Below are 22,647 nucleotides of genomic sequence, written 5' to 3'. Positions count from 1 at the left end.
GTCTAGAAGAGACAGTTGAGAAAAAAAAAAAAAAAATCAAACAGTAAAATCTGTAAATGTAAGCAAGAATGGGACATCAGAAGGCGGAGCCAGGAAGTCTAGGACTTTGAGTAACAGGAGTTCCAGAAAGAGAAGTGAGAAAATAGAGGGAAGGAAATCATCAAAGAAGGGAGCCAGTTCTGAAAATGACTAGGCCTTTCCACAGCGAAATTGACTGAAATTGACACCACTAAAGAGACACCCTAGGACAATGAGAAAGATCTCTTAAGAGCAAGACTCCACTCACTGGATGTAAAAATACAAACGTATTTGATCATTGTTTTCCCATGTACAAAGAGAGTACCTGAGAAGAGCCCTGGTCCAAACAAGCTGCCTAGGGACGTGTTTCCCAGGTTCGGAGGCCCCAGGGAGCTGCTGCAAGTGCGGTCTCAAATCTCAGGCTCGTAGCAGAAGGCTTCCTCTATGTAGCGCTGCTTTTGCAGGCAGGCAGAATGCAAAAGTCATGACGTCACTGGGGCTTGTGACAAGACTCCAGAACCTACAGGCATGCTCAGGAAGACCCAGAGGTGTTGGTGCCGCCTCTTTCCCTGGCGAGGGCGGCAGGAGTTGCAAATCTTTTCTTTCTTGTCTGTATCTTTCAGTTCTTTGACGATAAACATGGGTGACCCAATGGGATGTAAAGCAAGGCTGGGGAAATAACCTACTTGATTCGCGCTCGGAACTGCAAAGTGCAAGGTGGGAACGAGAGGGTTGGACTTCTTGGACATGAATCCTTTGGTTGGTTGGTTTATTTGTTTTCCGAGGTAGGGTCTCACGCTAGCTCAGGCTGACCTGGAATTCACTATGTAGTCTCAGGGTGGCCTCGAACTCTCGGAGATCCTCCTACCTCTGCCTCCCGAGTGCTGGGATTAAGGGTATACGCCACCATGCCTGGCTTTTTTTGTTGTTGTTTGGTTTTGTTTTTCGAGGTAGGGTCTCACTGTAGCCCAGGCTGACCTGGAATTCACTATGTAGTCTTAGGCGGCCTCGAGCTCACTGTGATCCTCCTTCCTTGTCCTGCTGAGTGCTGGGATTGAAGGTGGTTCTCAGGATGTCCTGTGGGCCCTGAGCCCTGGCACAACAGGATGGAGGCTGGTGGAATGCCACACACTACCTCCTGCCCTGAGTCTTCTGGAGGAGGCCCAGATTGCCATTTTTCCAGACCTTGGCAACTGCTCTCAGGAAGCAGTTGGGATCTGGCAATGAGTATCAGCATGGCCAGTTAGTGCCTGGGACTACAATACTACTATGGGGTAGGAAAATGTTTTAACTTCTTTTAACAAAAAGATTATGGTGGCTTGATTCAGGTGTCCCCCATAAATTTATGTGTTCTGAGCTCTAGGTCCCCCAGGCAGGTGGGTCCTCCTGGAGTCAGCGTATTTTTGGGGACGGGCTTATGGGTGTTAAAGCCAGCTTCCCCTTGCCAGTGTTTGGCACACTCTTCTGCTGCCTTTGGCCACCTGATATTGGCCAGGAGGTGATGTCCACCCTCTGCTCGTGCCATCATTTCCCCCTGCTATCATGGAGCTTCCCCTCATTCTGTAAAACAAAATAACCCCTTTCCTCCTACAAGTTGCTCTTGGTCAGGTGTTTTCTGCCAGCAACATGAATCTGACTGCAACAAAGATGAAGCTTAGAATCTAGCCAGGGCTACACATGTCTTTATGCCAATATAGTAAAAGAAAAAAAGACTAGATATAATACATATTGAGTTGATTCTGTTTTAATTTTTTTTTTTTTAGAGGTAGCGTCTCACTTTAGCTCAGGCTGACCTGGAATTCACTATGTAGTCTCAGCGTGGCCTTGAACTCTTAGTGATCCTCCTAGCTCTGCCTCCCGAATGCTGGGATTAAAGGCGTGCACCGCCACGCCCAGCTTTTGTTTGAATTTTTTAAAAATATTTTTATTTATTTATTTATTTGAGAGAGACAGACACAGAGAGAAAGACAGATAGAGGGAGAGGGAGAGAATGGGCGCGCCAGGGCTTCCAGCCTCTGCAAACAAACTCCAGACGCGTGCGCCCCCTTGTGCATCTGGCTAACGTGGGACCTGGGGAACCGAGCCTAGAACCGGGGTTAACCACTAAGCCATCTCTCCAGCCTCTGTTTGAATTATTTTATTGCGTGTGCACGTGTATGAGCCCGTGTACCGTGGCGCACATGCGGAGGACAATGCCGAGGTGTTTGTGCTCCACTTTCTTTGGGACGGCATCTCTTCCTGCAAATGCTGGGATCACAGATGCATGAGTCACTCACTTTGCATCCAGCTTTACACGGGTGCTGGGGAATTGAACCCAAGTCAACACACTTTGCCAAGCAAGTGCCTTTAACCATGGAGCAACCCCCCCCTTAATTATTCTTTCTTTCTCTTCCCTTCCTTCCCTCCTTTTTTTTTTTTTTTCTCTTTTTCTTTTTTCCCCAAGGTAGGATTTCACTGTAGCTCAGGCTGACCTGGAATTCACTATGCAGTCTCAGGGTGGCCTTAAACTCATGGCGGTCCTCCTATCTCTGCCTCCTGAGTGCTGGGATCAAAGGTGTGCATCACCATGCCCAACTCCCTTTCTTAATCTATCTCTTTTATTTTATTTATTTATTTGGCAGAGGGAAAGAGGAAGAGAGAGAGAGAATGGGTGTGCCAGGCCCTCCAGTCACTGCAAATGAGCCTCAGATTCATGTGACCCCTTGTGGGTCCTTTGGCTTGTAGGCATACGCCCTAACTGCTAAGCTATCCCTCCAGTCCTCTCTTTTTCTAAGAGGCAGGGAGAGAAAAAAATAAAAAAGAGGGCTGGAGAGATGGCTTAGCAGTTAAGGTGCTTGCCTGTGAAGCCTAAGGACCCATGTTTAACTCTCCAGATTCCACTTAAACCAGAAACATGAAGACAAGCGCAAGTCGCACATGCCCACTAGTTGGTGTAAGTATCTGGAGTTTGCAGGGGTTAAGGTCTCTCTCCCTGTCTCACTCGCTCTCTCTAAAAATAAAACAAGAGAGAGAGAGAGAGAGAGAGAGAGAGAGAGAGAGAGAGAGAGAGAGAAGGAAGGAAGGAAGGAAGGAAGGAAGGAAGGAAGGAAGGAAGGAAGGAAAGAAAGAAAGAAAGAAAGAAAGAAAGAAAGAAAGAAAGAAAGAAAGAGTAAATATTAGGGGTTGGAGAGATGGCTTAGTGGCTAAGGTGCTTGCCTGTTGTAGCAGACAGCTTCAGGTTCGCTGAGATGAGCTTCCAGACCGGGTACAGTTATGGGGAAAGGGATTTTATTTTTTTAAGTTTTTTGAGGTAGGGTCTCACTCTAGCCCAGGCTGACCTGGAATTCACTATGAAGTCTCAGGGTGTCCTCGAATTCATGGCAATCCTCCTACCTCTGCCTCCCAAGTGCTGGGATTAAAGGCATGCGCCACAACGCCTGGCTGAGAAAGGGATTTATTGAAGCTTACAGATGCAAGGGAAATTCCATTATGACAGAAATTGGCTCCCTCTTAAAGGACCAGGCAAAGAGAAAAAGCCAAAAGCCACACAGCACAGCACACTTCAGGAACTCCAGCTAGGCACACTTTACATATCTTTAGGTTGAAATCTCAAACCCACCACCACACCTTAAGATCTGCCCAGTGACATCACCTCCAGCCATTTGGCTACAGATGCAAGCTACAAACTAATAAAACACGGAATGTATTGGAGGCCATTTATTCAAACTACCACACCTGTGAAGCCTAATGATGCAGGTTCAATTCCCCAGTACTCATGTAAGCCAGACGCACAAGGTAGCACATACGTGTGGAGGCCCTGGCGTGTCCATTCTCTCTGCCTCAATCTCTTTCTTTCCTCTCAAATAAATAAATTATTAATAAAGAAGAAAGTAAATATTGGATCACGCTGCATAATTCAGTCCATAAGTACCATTACTTATTTTTTATTTATTTGCAAGCAGAGAGAAAAAAGAGAGAATGAGAATGGGCGCGCCAGGGCCTGCCTAATGCCACTTCTAATGAACTCCAAACCCACGTGTCACTCTATGCATCTGACTTTACTGGGTACTGGGAATTCCTACCGAGGCCGTCAGGCTTCGCAAGCAACTGCCTTTAACTGCTAAGTCATCTCTTTAGCCGTCCTAAGTGTCTGATGAGGGCTCACTGTGGAGCGCTGTCCATTTTCTGTTCCAGAAAGCCCACAGTCCACTCAACACGCAACTGCAAACGGTTTCCGAGTAGGGGGCGGAACCAGAAACCGCGGAACCTCTGGTCTGGCTCGTTGTGCTCTGACCCGGTGATAGATATGCGCAGGACCGCGCCGCGCCGCGCAGCCGCAGTGGAACCTTGGTCGCCCGGGAACGCCGCTCAGGATGAGCAGCCGGCTCTCCCGGGCCGCTGGCGCCTGGGGCGTCAGGTGTCTCCGGAGCGCCTCAGGCTTCCGCGTGCCTCGGCCGCCGGGCGTCGTGGACGTGGCGGAGCTGCTGCGAGACGCGACATCCGCGGGAGAAGAGCCGTGCGCGGCGCGGCGCGAGCCAAGCCAGTGCTCGGTGCTGCTCTTCCCCGGCCAGGGCAGCCAGGTGGTGGGCATGGGCCGCGGCCTGCTCGGTTACCCGCGCGTCCGCGAGCTCTACGAGGCCGCCCGCCGAGTGCTCGGCTACGACCTGCTGGAGCTGAGCCTGAACGGGCCGCAGGAGGACCTGGACCGCACGGTGCACTGCCAGCCCGCCGTCTTCGTGGCTTCGCTGGCCGCCGTGGAGAAACTGCATCACCTGCAACCCGCGGTGAGCCGGGGGAGCTGGCCTGTCGCCGGGACTCCCTCCTGCCAGCCCCGAGGGTTCTTAGTGCTGTCGGTGCTGAGGACAAAACAAGATCTCTGCCGTGGGGGGTGGGGTGCTTGCATCTTGAGGTAGGAAGAGAATGGCCTAAGCGTCTCGTGTAAAGTTACACAGTATATGAAAGACCAATGTCATAGAAAGACAGAGCAGGTCAGGGGGCCGTGGTTGTAAATGGTCCTCCTCTGCACGGCGAGTGTAGGGTGTATATGCAGACGCGCCCGCAAGCCCACGGAGGCCACAGGAAAACGTCAGGGAGTCCTTCCTTTGTCACTGATCCGCCCCTTGAGACAAGTTTCTCTCTGAACCTGGAGTTGCAGTTTTCCTGAGCCCCAGCCATTCTCCCGGTCTCTGCTCCCCACCACCCCACGAGACAGATTACAGACGTATGTGACCACGCCCAGCTATTTAGTTGGATACCAGGGAATCAATCCCAAGAGGTCTCAGGTCCCTAGGCTGGGTCCCCAAGCACTGTTACCCACTCACTCATCAATTTCCTCAGCCCTTAAATGCTGCGGAATTGCTGAGTTATTAAATTATTCGAAGACACTTAAGTCCCATCCTCAAATGAAATATCACTGAAAAAAAAATGGCATTGGAGTCTGTGACTTCTTCACCTAGAAGTGGTGAATCAGTTGCTGCTCATATTGAGTAATGTCAGGACGATAAAGGTCAGGCCAGTGCTGCGACCTTTTCTTTCATTTGACCTTCCCAGCCACCCAGTGAGATAAGTACTGTGGTCGAGGAGGAAAGCAGGCTTAGGGTTGTTGCTGGAATTGACATGCGAGACCATTTCAGTGCTTACTCTGGGCTAGGCTTGTGCTGACACAGATATGTTGTCACATAATTATCTCAGCAGCAGTGTGTCCTGCTGTCCCCTCGTTTCATAGAAGAGGGAAGCAAAATCCAGTCTCTCTGACCTCAAAAGCCATACTTACAAGTTATGCACGTTTCTTTTTTGTTTTTTTTTTCTTATTTTTTATTTTTATTTTATTTTATTTTTTTTAAATTTTTTTGGTTTATTTTTATTTATTTATTTGAGAGCAACAGACAGAGAACGAGGCAGAGAGAGAGAGAGAGAGAGAGAGGGGGAGGGAGAGAATGGGCGCGCCAGGGCTACCAGCCACTGCAAACGAACTCCAGACGCGTGCGCCCCCTTGTGCATCTGGCTAACGTGGGACCTGGGGAACCGAGCCTCGAACCGGGGTCCTTAGGCTTCACAGGCAAGCGCTTAACCACTAAGCCATCTCTCCAGCCCGCACGTTTCTTTTTTGTAGGGAGGGGATTGAGATCTCTGTGCGGCCCAGGTTATCCCTAAATTTATAATCCAGCCTGAGTGCTTGGAAGGCACCCATGTGCCACCATGCTCAACATTGTGAACTTAGTTCCTGTGCCCATGTCTTTTTTTTGGGGGGGGGGGTTCGAGCTAGGGTCTCACTCTAGCCCAGGCTCACCTGGAATTCACTAGGAGTCTCAGGGTGGCCTCGAACTCACAGTGATCCTCCTATCTCTGCCTCCCAAGTGCTGGGACTAAAGGCATGCGCCACTATGCCTGGCTCCTGTACCCATGTCTTAAGAAGCTGCCCCAAGCCAGGCATGGTGGCTCTTGTCTTTAATCCCGGTACTCAGGAGGCAGAGGTAGGAGGATCACCATTTAAGGCTGCCCTGAGACTACACAGTGAATTCCAGGTCAGCCTGGGCTAGAGTGAGACCCTACCTTGAAAAAAGAAGCCGCAGCTGTTCCAGGTGGAGGCAAGAGAATCCAGAGCTGTGGGTTGGAGTCACTGTGACCAGAGTTTACTGGACTTCAGCCTGCCTCATCCGAAGGCTGTCTTTGTATGTCTTTTAGTTTAGAGTGCCAGGCCAGTTGGACTGGGCATACAAGGACATGTGACCACCCTGCCAGTTGTCCATGCAGAGCCCTGGGATTGAGCACCTCCAGATTATCTGTCCTCACGTTCTGCATCTGTCACCACAGGTCATTGAGAACTGTGTTGCTGCGGCTGGATTCAGTGTGGGAGAATTTGCAGCCCTAGTATTTGCTGGAGCCATGGAATTTTCTGAAGGTACGCTAGAAGGAGCCTGTTTTTGTTGTTGTTTGTTTTTTGATGTAGGGTTTCACTGTAGCCCAGGCTGACCTGCAATTCATTATGTATTCTCAGGCTGGCTTCGAACTCATGGTGATCCTCCTACCTCTGCCTTCCAAGTGCTGGGATTAAAGGCATGTGCCACCATGCCAAGAGAAGGGGCCTGGTTTTGTGCAGGGTGTGGCCTGCTGGGGACAAGGACGTTGCCAACAATGATACTAGACTGTCTTAAGAGTTGTAGAGAAGGGAGCAGAAGGTTTGGCACTGGAGTTCAATGACCAGAGTTCACTGATCCCTTTGACACCTAAAGGAATCAATAGCTATTTCTTTCTGTCTTATTTATTTATTATTTTATTTGTTTTGTTTTTTGAGGTAGGGTCTACTTCTAGCCAAGGCTGACCAGGAATTCACTATGTAGTCTCAGGGTGGCCTCGAACTCATGGCTATCCTCCTACATCTGCCTCCCCAGTGCTGGGATTAAAGGTGTGCACCACCATGCCCAGCAAAAGGGGAAACTTTCATATCTCTATATCCTAATGAAACTTTCCTGAAAAGTGTTGTGTGGACCCAGTTTATTGCATCACTGGATGCTTACAGTGTTGTGTTGAGTTTCTTCATGGGGCATTTGTTACAGTCACTGGTTTGACACCCACATGGGAGGATATCTACTCATTCCCTCCACCGTCCAGTGTTTCCTCCTGCTTTCCTACCATAGGCTGAGCACTGTATGGGCCACAGCTGCTCTGGGGCAAGGTTGGGGCTTGCTTGAGGCAGTGAAGCTCCCAGCCTGCTTCTTCCTATCCTTCCGGGCTTCTCAGCAGCAGCACTGGTGGGGCTTTGGCCTTTCCTGTGCATTGCAGGGTGTTCCCTGCTGCAGCCTCTCTGCTCTCTACCCTGCACCAGTCAGTAGGCCCTTCTCCAAGTTATGACAACTGCAAAGTATTTCCAGATCCTGCCTCAAGGGCAGAAGTGACCCCAGGCGAGAAGCACTGACCTAGCATGGCTTTCAGGGGTTAGCTCCTTGATTGAGACATACTACTGTGCCCAGCATTTACACTGATGCAGGGCGTCCAAAGTCAGGTCCCCGTGCACAGCAGGTGCTCTAACAACTGAGCCATCTCCCCTGCTCTGTGTGTTCTGACCTTTCTAGGGGCACGTTTTTCTCTGCTAGGTCTGTATGCAGTGAAGGTCCGAGCTGAAGCCATGCAGGAAGCTTCCGAAGCTGTCCCCAGTGGGATGCTGTCTGTCCTCGGCCAGAGTCAGTCCAAGTTCTCCTTTGCCTGTCTGGAAGCTCGAGAACACTGCCAGTCTTTGGGCATTGAGAACCCCGTGTGCGTGGTGTCCAGCTACCTCTCTCCTGATTGCAGGGTGATCGCAGGACACCTCGAGGTTGGTGCTAATGGGAACTACCGTCGCAGGCCCTGAGGGGAATCACTTCACAGCCGTGTGGCCCCAGAGTGTGGTCTGGAGGAAGTGTTTGAGGGCCAGGGGAGTGTGTTCTGAAGAAGGGGGAAGTTTGTCAGGCTGCTGCCCACTCCACTGCAGGTGGAGGTTTCTGGAACAGTTGCCAGCCCATGTCAGGACATCAACTAGACCAAGTCATCTGGCGCCTTCCCTGAGCCATTCTGACTCCTCACAAGCCTCTAGCCTGTTGCTTCCTTTGAGGACAGAGCTGCTTCTGTTGTTGCCTGGCCTTATTTTTATTTTTTTTAATTTTTATATTGTGGGGTTTTTGTGGTTTTTTTCCCCCCCCTGAGGTAGGGTCTCACTCTAGTCCAGACTGACCTGAAATTCACTATGGAGTCTCAGGGCCTGAAATTCACAGTGATCCTCCTACCTCTTGCCTCCTGAGTGCTGAGATTAAAGTTGTGCACCCATTCTCTGTCTGCCTCTTTCTTTAAGAAAGGAAGGAAGGAAGGAAAGAGGGCAGGAAGAGAGGGAGGGAAGAAGGAAGGAAGATAAGAGTCAGGGTGTGAAGAAGACAAACTCATGCTTCCGCTCGCCAGCTTTCATAGGGTGCTGTGCTCTCTTTCCCAGTTGGGATGGGTGAATGTCTGCTGCAGAAAAGGACCACTGGGGTACTGACTTTACTACCAAGTGGAACTGGAACTAAGGAGGGAAATAGGGCCAGGAGTGGTGGCACACGCCTTTAATCCCAACACTTGGAAGGCCAAGGTAGGAGGATTACCATGAATTCGAGGCCACCCTGAGACTACAGAGTGAATTTCAAGTCATCCTGAGCTAGAGCGAGACTCTCAAAAAAGTTCATAATTCAATGGTTTACACACATCTGCACATCTGTAATCCCAGCATTAAGATGCTGAGACAGGAGGGTCTTGAGTTGAAAGCTAGTCTGGACTACATACCAGGACCTTGTCTCAACAATTCGAGGTCTAAGAATGTGGCTCAGTAGTAGAGCTCCAGCCTAGCGTGCACGAACCCCTAGTTCCCATCCCACACCACACAAGTGCGTGTGGAGATATGCACACCACATGCCATGCACAGCATGAGGGTGACATCGCAGCAGTAGCATTTGTCTCTGCAATTTCCCCAGGATGCGCCTGGCTTCAGCCTCCTGTCTTTCCCTTCAGGCTCTGCAGTTTCTCCGAAAGAATTCTGCTAAGTATCACTTCAGACGCACCAAAATGCTGCCGGTGAGTGGGGCCTTCCATACCCGCCTCATGGAGCCGGCCGTGGGGCCCCTGGCACAAGTTCTAAGCGAGATTGACATCAAGAAGCCTCTGGTTGCTGTCCACTCTAACATCAATGGGAACAGGTACGTGCATCCCCAGAACATCCGGCAACTGCTGGAGAAGCAGGTGGTCTCGCCAGTGAAGTGGGAGCAGACAATGCATGCCATCTATGAGAGGAAGAAGGGCACCGACTTCCCCCGGACGTTTGAAGTGGGCCCCGGGAAGCAGCTGGGAAGCATCTTGAGGAGCTGTAACCTGCAGGCTTGGAAGTCCTACAGCCACGTGGACGTGATGCAAGCCAGTGACCACCCAGACCTGGACCCCACAGAGTCTCTGCGGTGACCACTGAGGGGCACAAGGCGTGGCCCCAGCCTGTGGAGCCTCTGGGGTATTGGTGAAATGCTGTCAGTGCCACAGTCTGTGACCCCGCCTACTTCTCCCCTTTGGCAAAATGTTTGGAGGAAAAACAGCTCCCGTGTGGGTTAGGTGACAAGCCTGCATGGCATTCTGGCTCCAGCCAGTCCAGACCCTCAGTGAGCCCGGGAAGGGCTAGCCTGGGGTAGCCTTGTGCCTGGCATGTGGGGGATGTGCACACATTGCTTGGCCTCAAGCTGAGACTGTGCCAGAGTGGCTCCTCCACTGCCTTTTGGCCACCCTGGGACGGTCTCAGTGCCTTTGTCCCCAAATGTGGGCCCAGTGGGCCTTGGCAGCCACTCTATCCTCTTTACTTGATGGCTGGGAGATTGAGTTCTGTATTCCATGTGTACCCAAGAAGTAGAGCAGGTGGTCTCTCTCTGCATGGGTAGAAAGTGGTCCTGGAGCATGGTGTGAGTGTGAGTATGTCTGGGCATGAAGGATGGTGGGGCCCAGCTCCCATGGAGAGAGACGCCCAAGTCATCCATGGGATGGTGGTCTGCGTACAGCCGGGGGCAGCCTTGGTCTCCCTCAGAACGCACCTCCTCTGCTCATAGCTGGAGTGGTCAGGGCTCCCAGAAGGACGCTGATCCTTGTACCAGTATTCCCTGTGAGCCATTCTGAGTATGTGCTTGGTTTGCTCCTTTCTCAGCTACCTTTGGAGTGAAACCTCTTGAGTCTGTCTTATAATATCACAATGCTAGGTAGTCCCACAGCAAGTCCTTTCAAATAACAGCCTTTGAGCAGACCAATCCTCCTCGTGTGGGACTGCCCTATTCTTGTAGCAACTGTCCTGGATGCTGGCCACTAGATGGCACTGGTACTTCCATACCCTGTCACCCCAGATGCCCCACATGTTTCCACACAGCCCTGGCTGAGAACCGGTAGATCTCACCATGAATGCTCTTCTCACTGGCTTGTGACTACTCTGGAGCCCAGTAGTTCTTTGAAAGCAGCGCCAGTAGTGCTTGCTGCTGGGAGGATTGTGAGATCACTAGTTTGAGTCCAACCTGGGCAATGTGGACTCTGTCTCCCAAAAAGAATCTGGGAATCTGCCAGCACTTCTGCCCATGGTAGGTGTAACTCCTGCCGCTGGCCCTTTGTGCCTTGTGTCTAGAGCATCTCTGCCTGGGGTCGGAACTCCTGCATACCTGAAAAGCTGCCCTGCCTCATATTCAGAAACCCTAAGCCTCAGAGGACTGTTGGGACAGAGGAAGAGCTGTCTCAGGTACACAGGAAGTGTGGGGTCAGCCCCACCCAGGGCAGTCACGAGGTGAGCCCCAGATGCTCCCACAGTCTCCATACCTGTGCTGCTCCACTGCCCCTGAACCTTCCACACCCCAGCAGACCCTGGGGCCGCCTGTGCCACCCGACTTGCATGGGGGCCCCTGGACCTGCTGCAGGGGTGCTTGTGTAGAGACTTTTGTTCTGTTTGGGTTTTTCGGGGTAGGGTCGCGCTCTAGCCCAGGGGGACCTGGAATTCACTCTGTAGTCTCAGGGTGGACTTGAACTTACTGTGATCCTCCTACCTCTGCCTCCCAAGTGCAGGTATTAAAGGCATGGGCCACTATACTTGGCCTTGTTTTTAAAATATATTTTTAAACTTTTATTTATTTGAGAGAGAGAGGCAGGTAGAGAATGGGCGCACACCAGGACCTCTAGCCACTGCAATTGAACTCCAGACACATGCACCACCTTGCTACCTTGTGCATCTGGCTTACTTGGGTCCTGAGGAACTGAACCTGGGTCCTTTGGCTTTGCAGGCACAAGCAGGTTAACTGCTAAGCCATCTTCCAGCTTTTTTTTTTTTTTTTTTTTTTTTTTTTTTTTTTTTTGAGAGGCAGGATCTCACAGCAAGCCAACCTCAGCTTCCCCAGTGCTGGGATTATCAGTATAAGCCACCATACTGGGCTTTTTTTAAAGACAGTCTTCTGCAGCCCTGGATGGCACAAGGTGACCAGCCCAGCTTTGGAGATTCTTTAAGAATTGTGAGGCTGTTGAATGACAAGATGCGTCCTTCCCGTTTCCTGGACTTGTGTTTAGTTTCATGTGTGAGACAGTAGCTCCCAAAATGGTGTCCTTTGTTTTTCTGAGCAACATCACAGAGGCCCTCCTCCCTGCAAGGGAGGGTCTGTGAGGCACAGGGCAGTTGTGAGGGGGACGGGAGGTGGGGCTGCTGGGCTGGTCCTGAGGCTCAGGAGCTAAAGACATGTCTAGTTCAGCTGGCCCTCAGCTGCACCCTGTTGAGAGTCCATCCTTACAGGTATGGTCCGCTTCCCACTGCCCAGAGCTGAGCAGAAAGGTGCCAACTTGAGGGTCATAGCTGCATGGCTGAGGAGAGGAACAAGGGGCTGTGGCCACATGAGCTTGAGATCTACCAAGGCCTACAGGACTAAGAGTGGTCTGTGGGCAATGTATGGGTGTTTGCCCAAAGTGGCATCTGCTTCTGCCAAGGCCAGAAAGGCCCAAGACCCACTCTGTCTCCCCTTCACGGTGGTGCCCATGCTGCCAGCACTATCTCTTCACGCTCCTGGGGAAGTTAGCTTCCACAGTAGAGTTTGTGCAGTCCAGAGAAGGCCAGAACCCGCTGCTGGTCATAGTAGCCACCCCTGGCCACAGGCTTCTACCAGCTTGCCTCCCAGTGCCCAATCCAGAGCTGGCTCCTCTGGAAGGGGACTCCTTCCCTTCAAGATCTGCCCACCACCCCACGGAGCTGGGGTGGCAAAGGAAAGCCAAGAGCTCAGAATGTTGGGGGTGGAGGGAATGGAACCAGGGGAGGACATTCATAGTGCTGGGCGTGAAGGAGATCAGGGAAAAGTGGCCCTGGCATAGCCGCTTAGCTGTGATGAGGCACTATTTACTTCTGGAGTTTGTGATGGCATGCATATACCAGAGTCTTTGTTCCAGAGGGGCCTGCCGTGACCTGAAAAGAGACTGGGCTGGGACAGGTGCTGAGCCCTATGGTGGGATGTCCAGCCCTCCTTCCATGGTCACCCTTGCCCTGTACCACTCAACACCAGACCCTCCATGTGAGCAGTGGCAGCTCTACCCCTCCAGCAGGAAGTGCACCTGTGGGGGAATGGGCATCAGGCACAGGGAAGACCGTGGCACAGGACGAGATACAGAGACTTCCACACAGAACTCCAGAGGACCCTGGGGCGGCTGGAAACCAACATTTTATTGAACTTAGTGCCACCCTGCAGAATCTAGTCCAGTAGATTCATTGCCTGGGGCATCACAAACGGGGATGTGACCAGCACTCCCCCCGCTGGTGGCCACAGGACCAGCCCACAGAGAGGAAGGCAGGGGGTCAGGAGGGCAGCCCAGCCAGGCCTCACAGAGCATTCAGCCTGTAACACCCCAGAGGTACAGTGAATTCATTGTCTTACAAAAAAAAAATAGAAAACTGTATGAAACCTCAGCAGTGTCCCAGCACTATCTTGAGTTTAAATATAAAAAAGCTGTCAGAAAACACCAGTTAAGAACAAAGCCAACAGGGCACCGGCACCTCCAGGGTGGTGGTCGAGGGGCAGGAACCAGCCCTGCCCCCAGTGGGCTTCACTGAAGCAGCAGGTGCAGGGCTCCACCCAGCAGCAGGAGGGCCAGCAGCAGGGGCGGCAGCTGCCTGCAGACCTGGCCACGGTGCACCTGTGGGGCCAAGAGAAAAATGAGGTCACAGCCAGCCAGGAGGTGGCCACAAAGAGCTGCTAGGAGACACAGAGTCAGCATGTCACGCAGAACTGGAGGTCTGGAACAAGAGAACAAGGACATTCCAGAAGCAAGAGAGCAGGAGTCAGGACCCAGAGGGCGTTCTATCTACTTGGCAGGGGCGGTAGGAAGACACACTGTTCTGTTAACTTGTGCATTAGTACTTCCTGAGTACACTGGCCAATCTAGCAAGCGTTGCATGTCCAGGGCCTGGGGAGATGGCTCAGTGGTTAAGGTGCTTGCCTTCAGCACCTAATGACCAGGGCAAGTGGCACATGCCTCTGGAGTTGATTTGCAGTGGTAGAGGCCCTAATGGGCCTTTCTCTCTCTGTGTCAAAATTCTTTTTAAATGTTTGTTTATTAGAGAGAATGGGCACACCAGGGCCTCCAGCCACTGCAAATCAACTCCAGACACATGCACCACCATGTGCATCTGGCTTATGTGGGATCTGGAGAATCAAACCTGGGTCCTTAGGCTTCACAGACAATCGCCTTAACTGGTAAGCCATCTCTGATGCCCTAAATAACTTTTTTTTTTTCAAGGTAGTGTCTCACTCTAGCTCAGGCTGGCCTGGAATTCACTATGCAGTCTCGAACTCATGGTGATCTTCCTACCTCTGCCTTCTGTGCAGAGATTAAAAGCGTGTGCCACCATCCCCAGCCTGAAATATTTTTAAAGAGTTGCATACTCAAAAGCTGCTGGGCCAGGACAGGCATGGGAATAGGTAAAGCAGGGGATAGCAGAGCCGTGGGGACGGAGGCAAGGCCGGCAGCGCTCCTAAGGAGGGGCAGGCCGCCCCACAGCAGGACAGCAGGGTCACTGGAAGCTCAGGTTCTTACCCAAGCGCTAGGGGTGGGGAGACTCCAGCACCTTAGGTTCTTGCTGAGGTCAATGAGGCCATGGACCAAGCTTCTAAGAACACCACTGACACCTGTCTGGCCGTAGGTGACAGCCAGGCTGTAAGACACGGGAGAAGCCAGACCGTTACTATAGCAGCAGGGACAGGCGGCCAGAGGGAGCAGAGGTCTTGTTCTCTCCCCTAGGCACCACCACTCAGGAGTGGATCTCCATAGGTTGCCTGAGTCATCGATACATTCCAATTTCCTGTTTTCTCCCCACCTGCCTGCTGGCCTGAGTCGGTCTGGGCCCATGCTCCAAGCTGACATCATGGACTGCCCCCATGCTGCTGGACCCTTGAGCAAGTCACTGCACGATCCTCCCGAGGGAGACTGGCAGGGACTGCCTCCAGGCCTAGGCCCACCCTCACTGGCCCACACTGCCCTGTGAGGGCTTGAGGAAGGGCCACACGAAGGTCCTGCGGTTCCTCTTGGTCTTCTGTCAAGGCTGGGGGAGGCATGGGGTGGGAAGTCTAGACCCAGGGGTTGGGCTCCTAGGAGGGGGCTGGTAAGCAGGAGGTTTGAAGCTGGTCTGGAGTGCCGGCACCATTCCAGAGCTTACAGACTCACTGCCTTGGGGCTCAGCCCCCGTCCCGTGTTCCAGCCTCCACCTGCCCACCTTGGGAGAGCGCCAGCTGCTCACCTGTGCATGGCCATCCCAGGCAACTGGACCAAACGGGGGCTCCGGAGACGGAGGTCCATCTCATCTCCAATGCAGGCCAACCGCAGGGCCACCTGGTTACTGTGGGAGGGCGCAGGGAAGTGGGTGTGGTGGTGCTGAAGAGGCCACACTACCTGCCCAGCCTGAGTTCCCGCAGGGCAGCCCAGAGCAAGGTGAGGGACAGTGGGTCCAGCAGCAAAGCCAGCCTGTGCCCCCTGTGGCCACAGGTGGACTCTGTAGTGAAAGCCATCCCAACATTCCCCAGTGGTGTGGGCCATGGGCTAAGATATCAGGCAGAGAGGCTCCTGGATGGGGGCAGAGGGGGCTGTCCCACCCACACATGACTGCACACCCGAATCCTGAGAGGGGCCCAGCTGGTGAGCTTTGGTGGCATAGGTGGACAGAAGGTTAGGGTAAGTACAAGGGGTGCTCTGAGTCCCCCTCAATTGTGCAAGTTGTCTTCCCACAGGGGAAAGAGGGAGAGAGACAGGGCCTCCAGCCACTGCAAATGAACTCCAGATGCATGTGCCACCTTGTGCCTCTGGTTTATGTGGGTCCTAGGGAATTGAACCTGGGACTTTTTGGCTTTGCAGGCAAGTGCCTTAACCACTAAGCCATCACTCCAGTGCTTTCCCTCCTGTTTTGAGGCCTGTATCTTGTCTCCAGTCCTGAAACACCCCAGTGTTTCTGTGTCTAGAAGCCCCCCTCTGAGAATGCAGAGGCGCTAATAACAGGCCCTTGCCTGGCCCCAGCTTGCCATGCAATGCATGCATGTGTACACACACACTTTATCTGTCTCTGAAACCTAGTCTCCCTCCAGTTCAGCCATCTCTCAGGGAATTGCTCACACATTCCATCCCACTGACTCAGCAGCTCACAGGGAAGTCCCAGGAGACGGACTCTCAGGGGCAGTGGGGATGAGAGAGGATTGAGAGGACAACCAGGTTGGGGGGTCATGGTCCCACCTATACCCTCAGGGAGCACTGGAAATTGTTGCCCAAGGCCCAAAGTCTCTTCTCTCCTCCCCTTACCCAGGAACACACAGCGCTTAAGGAGGTAGATCCCCAAACAGCCCAGGCCCTGGATGAGTGCGAATCCCAAAGCAGCAGAGACTCATCAGAGCCCAGGCTGACCCGCCTGGAGAGACTGGATTGGCAGGACCTGACTGATTTTTCCTGCTGAGGGCTGGAGTGCTGCACCTCCGTCCCCCCCATATGTACAGGGAGGCAGCAGTGCATACACCCCACCCACACTGGTGAAGCCAGAGAGCCTCAGACTACTTACTGCATCCTGGCCCTGAGACCCTTGACACCCAGGCATGACTCACCACTTCCATGTGCCCTGCCCATCCTGGGGGCACCCCTGCCTCCTGCCTGCCTCAGAGATTCCTTCATAGCTCCTCGACCTAACAGCCAGGGCCAGGAGCCATACATGTCCCAGTGAGCGTCTTCTAATCCAAAGGTGAACGCATCTTCCTGGGGAGGCCCAGAGCTGAGGGATGGGGTCCCGCCCAGCCCCCACCTAAAGCCAAATGCTGAAGCAACTGTGGTCAGTGCCAGGGCCCAGTCTTTCCTGGGATTGGGCATCTTACTAAAGGGAGGTCCTCTGTGAACGGGTATCTGAGCACGGAGGGGGGGTCCCCAGAGCTGAACGGGGTGCAAAGTGAAGCCACCCACCCAGGGAACATCCTCTCTGGAACCAGGGACGCTGCCTGCAGGTTTCCTGCGCCACGTGCAAGGTGCTCTTTTAACCCATGCAGGGATTGCACTGGTCAGCAGGTCCTACCTGCCCTCGAGGCATTCCATGAGATCCAAGTCACCCACGGGAGGGAGGTCCTCTTCCCCCACGGGCTCAGTAATGACGGGAGCTCCCAGGGCCTGCTGGTGCAGGAAGGTCTCAGTGAAAACGTCCCCAGAAATGGGTCTTGCCTCTGACATGTCTTCTGTGGGAGAAAAAAAAGGCCAAGTGTGACTGGATACCCAGAATGCACAGCAGGGGCTACGGGCATGCTGCAAAGCAGGCACGTTGGCACACTGGTATGCAGAGTGGAGGCTCTGAGGCCTGGGAAGCTGTGTCCCTGCCCCTCCTTAGCTTTCCCATCTCCTGCATCTTTCCTCCCCAAGAGCGAGCCTCAGAACCTAGACCCTCTCCCTGTCATGGTTGCTCACACACCCCTCCCCATGTACAAGTCCAAGTCTCTGTCCCTATCCTTTGAGTGCCCAGCTCCAGAAGAATTTGAGCGGACTCCCCACTGTCCCTGTCACAAGCACATGGTCATCCTTTGTCCAACCACGGGTCTCCACGCTGCCCAGTCAAATACAAGTTTCCCTGCATCTTCACGTGTTCATGGCTGAAGGCTCCCACCAGGGTGTAACTAAAGGGCTGGAGAGATGGCTTAGCGGTTAAGGTGCTGCAGGCAAAGGCAAAGGACCCAGGTTTGATTCCCCAGTACCCATGTAAAGCCAGACGCACAAGGTGACGCATGCAGCTGGAGTCCGTTTGCAGTGGCTAGAGGCCCTGGTGACCAGTTCTCTCTACCCCCCTCTTTCTCCCTCTCTCTCTCAAAAAAAACTATATATATATAATTTTTTTTTGTTTTGCTTTTCGAGGTAGGGTCTCACACTAGCTCAGGCTGACCTGGAACTATGTAGTCTCAGGGTGACTGCAAACTCATTGTGATCCTCCTACCTCTGCCTCCAAGTACTGGGATTAAAGTTGTGTGCCACCATGCACAGCTATTTTTTTTTTTAATCTTTATTTATTTATTTGAGAGAGAGAGGGAAAGAGAATGGATGCGCCAGGGCCTCCAGCCACTGCAAACAAACTCCAGACGCATGTGCCCCCTTGTGCATCTGGCTTATGTGGGTTCTGGGGAATTGAACTGAGGTCCTTTGGCTTTGCAGGCAAATGCCTTAACCACTAAGCCATCTCTCCAGTCTCTCTCTCTCTCTTTTTTTTTTTTTTTTTAATTTTTCAAGGTAGGGTCTTGACCAGGAATTCACTATGCAGCCACAGGGTGGCTTTGAACTCACTGTAGTCCTCCTACCTTTATCTTCTGGGAGTTCTGGGATTAAAGGCACAGCCTCTACGCCCGGCTCCGGCTAAAATATATTTTTAAGAAGATGTAACTAGGCTGTGGTAGTCCTAGCGTGGGGCATAGTAGTCCTGCTCCACACAGGTTGTGTGCCCCGGGCGGGTCATCTAACCCTTCTTTCCCTTCCTCTGTCTCTTAAGTACAGACACCCAGGGGACTGACTGTTTCCCCATTTGTAGAAAAAAAACAGAGTATATAAGAAGGGCTCCAAATCTGGCCTTCAAATGGCCCAGTTCCAAAAAAGAAAAAGCCAGGTGTGGTGCACGCCTTTAATTCCCAGCATTCAGGAGGATCACTGTGAGTTCAAGGCTAGCCTGCAACTACACAGTGAGTTTCAGGTCAACCCGGGCTAGAGCCTACCTCAAACCAAAACAAAAAACCTGTGAACTGGAAATAACCCTTCCTTCCCATGAGCTGCTTCTGGTATGGTGTCTTGTCCCAGTAACGAGAAGGTAAGTGTTAAAGGACAGAACCCAGGGCCTCATGCAGGTCAGCTGCAGTTCTTAGGCCGACCCCCACGTTCTGATGTCTGTGTGCTGATTCTCTGGGGTGGCACAGGCAAGTGAGAAGAGTGTCCTGCCCATCCCGCAGTCCCTCCCCACTGAGGATGCAAAGAGAGTATGTATTTCTAATCCCAATGCTCAGGAGCCTGGGAGCAGCAGAATTTCTGCGAGTTTAAGGCCATCCTGCTTACACAGTGAGTTCCAGACCAGCCAGGGCTATTGTAACTGTCAAATATTGTAAAGCAGAGATAAGTGCAAGCAAGTGAGTAAGTCAATGTGTAGATGGGCCACGATCTAGTGGCTAAGGGACACTGGACAGATCAATAATGCTGGGGAGCCGAGATATGTGATAAATTCTCTCTGGGAGTAAAGGCACTCAGGAAGTCGTGAGGGCTCTGAATGACAGACCAGGAAATCTGGGCTCATGTAGACAGACAGGTGTCATCCTCTGGGACTCTACCGCATTTTCCTGAGACAGATTCTCTCATGGCCTTTGATCTCACCAATCAGGCAAGACTGGCTGGTCAATGAGTCTCAGAGATACTTTTTCTCTCCACCCTCCCAGTGCTGGGATAACAGTCATATGCAATTCCCACCCCCGGCCTTCTTATATGGGTACCGGAGAGATCAAACTCGGGTCTTAACGCATATGAGGCAAGCACTGTACTGTGCCAAGCCCTATACGTGCATTTTGAAGTTCAGTAACACTGCACATAGCCTTCCCCCTCCATCTATTGCGCTCCTCCCACTGGGTCCATCTTGAGTTTCTCCGCCCCTCCCAATAAATAAATAAATAGGCCAGGCGTAACACCACGCCTTTAATCCTAATACTTGGGAGGTAGAGGTAGGGAGACTGCTGTGAGTTCAAAGTCACTCTGAGACCACCGACTGAATTCTAGGTCAGCCTGGACTAGAGTGAGACCCTACCTCAAAATAAATAAAAATGTTCAAGTATAGGCTGAGCATCCATAATCTGAAAATCCTAAATGCTCCAAAATTCAACACTTTCAGCACCAACATGACACTACATGTCTGATGGCTCTATAAATAAGAACTTTTTTAGCTGGGCGTGCTGACGCATACCTTTAATCCCAGCACTCAGGAGGCAGAGGTAGGAGGATTGCCATGAGTTCGAGGCCACCCTGAGACTCCATAGTCTAGGCTAGAGTGAGACCCTACCTTGAAAAAAACAAAAAAAAAAACAAAACTTTTTTTATAAAACACATTAGAATTTTATTGCTTGAAGAATACAGCATATTAAATCACAAGAATGTCAAAATGAAGGCACTAGGCTTTAAACATATAATAACATTATTAGATGCAGCAAAATATTAATTAATCTGAACCGTGCATCAGAAAAAAATGGTATGGAAAAATATCTAAGTTGTTTGAGAAAAAGGTATACTTAAAGTATAAGGATGTTACAGTACAAATTAGAAAAGCTAACAGTTATTATTTTCTAAATTAGACCACTTTTGGTACTTTTGTTTTTCGAGGTAGGGTCTCACTCTACTACAGGCTGAATTGAAATTCACTCTGTAGTCTCAGGGGTGGCCTCGTACTCATAGTGATCCTCCTACCTCTGCCTCCCATACTGGGATTAAAGGCACGCGCCACCACACCCAACGGTACTTAACTTAAAAAAAAAAAAAAAAAAAAGCTGCCTTGTCCAAACACTTCATGGATATGACACCCATGAAATAATTTGCAACTTAAAACATTCAGCAAGCCGGACGTGGTGGCGCACTTGGGAGGCAGAGGTAGGATTGCAGTGAGTTGGAGACCACCCTGAGACTCCACAGTGAATTCCAGGTCAGCATGGGCTAGAGTGAGACCCTACCTCAGGAAAAAAAAAAAAATTCAGCAAAATTTACCAACCTTTTCATTATGTAGGGGAAATATTTTTTAATAAATGTATAACATTTCACCTTTTTTAAAAAAAACTGCAAAATATGATCATTAACAAATCTAATACTTATAAACTTTCTTTCCTTAGTTAGCTGTCCAGTTAAAATTGGAATCCTGGGGATGGAGGGATGGCTTAGCAGTTAAGGCATTTTCCTACAAAGCCAAAGGACCCAGGCCCCAGATTAGCCAGACACACAAGGCGGTGCACACGTCTAGAGTTCATTTGCAGTGGCTGAAGGCCCTGGCATGCCCATTCTCTCCCTCCCTCTCTCTCTCGGTCCTTCCCTCTTTCTTTATCAAATAAATAAATAAAATGAAATAAAATTAGAATACTGGCAGGTAGAATCTATTTGTGGGTTTGGTAAATATCAAAATTTAAATAATTTAACTGGGCATGGTGGTGCACCCCTTTAATCTCAGCATTTAGGAGAGGTAGGAGGATCACCGTGAGTTCAAGGCCACCCTGAGACTACAGAGTGAATTCCAGGTCAGCCTCAGCTAGAGTGAGACCCTACCTTGAAAAAAAAATTAAATAATTTGGCAACTGACATACTTCATTTCTTCATACTATCTTAGGTGGCTTTTCCTTTCTGCTTCCATAATACAAGCGATATTCTATATCTTACCAAATACACAGGATTCCCAGTAACAATCACTAAAATATGTTATCTACTGAAACCAAATTCAAGCTTCTCCCTTTTATTTATTTATTTATTTATTTGAGAGTGACAGACACAGAGAGAAAGACAGATAGAGGGAGAGAGAGAATGGGCGCGCCAGGGCTTCCAGCCTCTGCAAACGAAGTCCAGACGCGTGCACCCCCTTGTGCATCTGGCTAACGTGGGACCTGGGGAACCGAGCCTCGAACCAGGGTCCTTAGGCTTCACAGGCAAACGCTTAACTGCTAAGCCATCTCTCCAGCCCAAGCTTCTCCCTTTTAACAAGCAGGTTAAAACTACTTATATTTCATATAGGGCTGATCAGTTATGACACACTTTCTTTTTTTTCTTTTTATTGATTTATTTGAGAGCGAGAGAGAGAATAGGCATGCTAGGGCCTCCAGCCACTGCAAACAAACTCCAGATGCAATGTGCCACCTTGTGCATCTGGCTTGTGAGGGTCCTGGGGAATCAAACCTGAGTCCTTTGGCTTTGCAGGCAAGCACCTTAATCGTTAAGCCATGCCTGTAGCCCATGACACACTTTTATTTTATTTTATTTTATTTTATTTTATTTTATTTTATTTATTTATTTGAGAGCGACAGACACAGAGAGGAAGACAGGTAGAGGGAGAGAGAGAGAATGGGCGCGCCAGGGCTTCCAGCCTCTGCAAACGAAGTCCAGACGCGTGTGCCCCCTTGTGCATCTGGCTAACGTGGGACCTGGGGAACCGAGCCTCGAACTGGGGTCCATAGACTTCACAGGCAAGCGCTTAACCGCTACGCCATCTCTCCAGCCCAACTTTCTTAAAAGCAAGCTTTTAAAAGTTATCACTCAATTATGACAAAGGGAACAATGATGTCAAGCAAAAAGGTAGTGCTGGACTCTAGGCAATCTAGTCAAGAAAACGTAAATGTAATGTTTAAAAACAACTATACTACAACTACATGTAAATTTTTAAAAAATCAACACACTTTTTATAGCAAACATTTTCATTATCTTTCATTTCTTTTTCCTAGCAAAGTCTCAATATTAATGAACACCAGTTAAACCAACGGAATTGTAAATATGAACTTTAACACATATACAAAATTGTTAAAAGTTTTAGCTGGCCCAGGCATAGTGGCACACACTTTTAATCCCAGCATTTAGGAGCAAGAGGTAGGAGGATCACCATGAGTTCGAGGCCAC

At 50.8% G+C, this 22,647-nt stretch overlaps 2 protein-coding genes across 5 annotated transcripts in view; one reads left to right on the top strand and one right to left on the bottom strand.

Moving 5' to 3' along the window:
• Positions 1–4,370: 4,370 nt before the first annotated feature.
• Positions 4,371–10,776, top strand: Mcat (malonyl-CoA-acyl carrier protein transacylase). The gene is made up of 4 exons (XM_004650627.2): positions 4,371–4,781; positions 6,811–6,898; positions 8,091–8,308; positions 9,511–10,776. The coding sequence occupies exons 1-4, from the start codon at positions 4,371–4,373 to the stop codon at positions 9,952–9,954; spliced, it is 1,161 nt and encodes a 386-aa protein (XP_004650684.2). The 3' UTR covers positions 9,955–10,776.
• A 2,643-nt stretch (positions 10,777–13,419) lies between these two features.
• Bik (BCL2 interacting killer) overlaps positions 13,420–22,647 on the bottom strand; it is a 31,235-nt gene continuing 22,007 nt past the window's right edge. For 3 of the 4 annotated variants that reach the window (XM_045151493.1, XM_045151491.1, XM_045151492.1), the window contains exons 2-5: positions 17,078–17,234; positions 15,275–15,373; positions 14,575–14,692; positions 13,465–13,674 (exon numbers count right to left, since the gene is read on the bottom strand). In XM_045151493.1, the coding sequence (XP_045007428.1) occupies positions 13,585–13,674; positions 14,575–14,692; positions 15,275–15,373; positions 17,078–17,229 (459 nt within the window). In that variant the 5' untranslated portion in view covers positions 17,230–17,234 and the 3' untranslated portion in view covers positions 13,465–13,584. Of the gene's footprint in view, positions 13,675–14,574; positions 14,693–15,274; positions 15,374–17,077; positions 17,235–22,647 lie in introns of all 4 variants that reach the window. The other variant, XM_045151494.1, reaches the window with a different exon arrangement.

The sequence above is a fragment of the Jaculus jaculus genome, chromosome 6 (assembly GCF_020740685.1).
Source record: "Jaculus jaculus isolate mJacJac1 chromosome 6, mJacJac1.mat.Y.cur, whole genome shotgun sequence".
Lineage (NCBI taxonomy): Eukaryota > Metazoa > Chordata > Mammalia > Rodentia > Dipodidae > Jaculus > Jaculus jaculus.
This window is presented reverse-complemented; position numbering and strand designations above follow the sequence as displayed.

Excerpts from the sequence above, each read along its gene's own strand:
- Mcat (XM_004650627.2), top strand. The coding sequence starts at position 4,371 with ATGAGCAGCCGGCTCTCCCGGGCCGCTGGCGCCTGGGGCGTCAGGTGT. Across the intron at positions 4,782-6,810 it reads TGCATCACCTGCAACCCGCG|GTCATTGAGAACTGTGTTGC; the intron begins GTGAGCCGGGGG and ends CTGTCACCACAG. Across the intron at positions 6,899-8,090 it reads AGCCATGGAATTTTCTGAAG|GTCTGTATGCAGTGAAGGTC; the intron begins GTACGCTAGAAG and ends TTTCTCTGCTAG.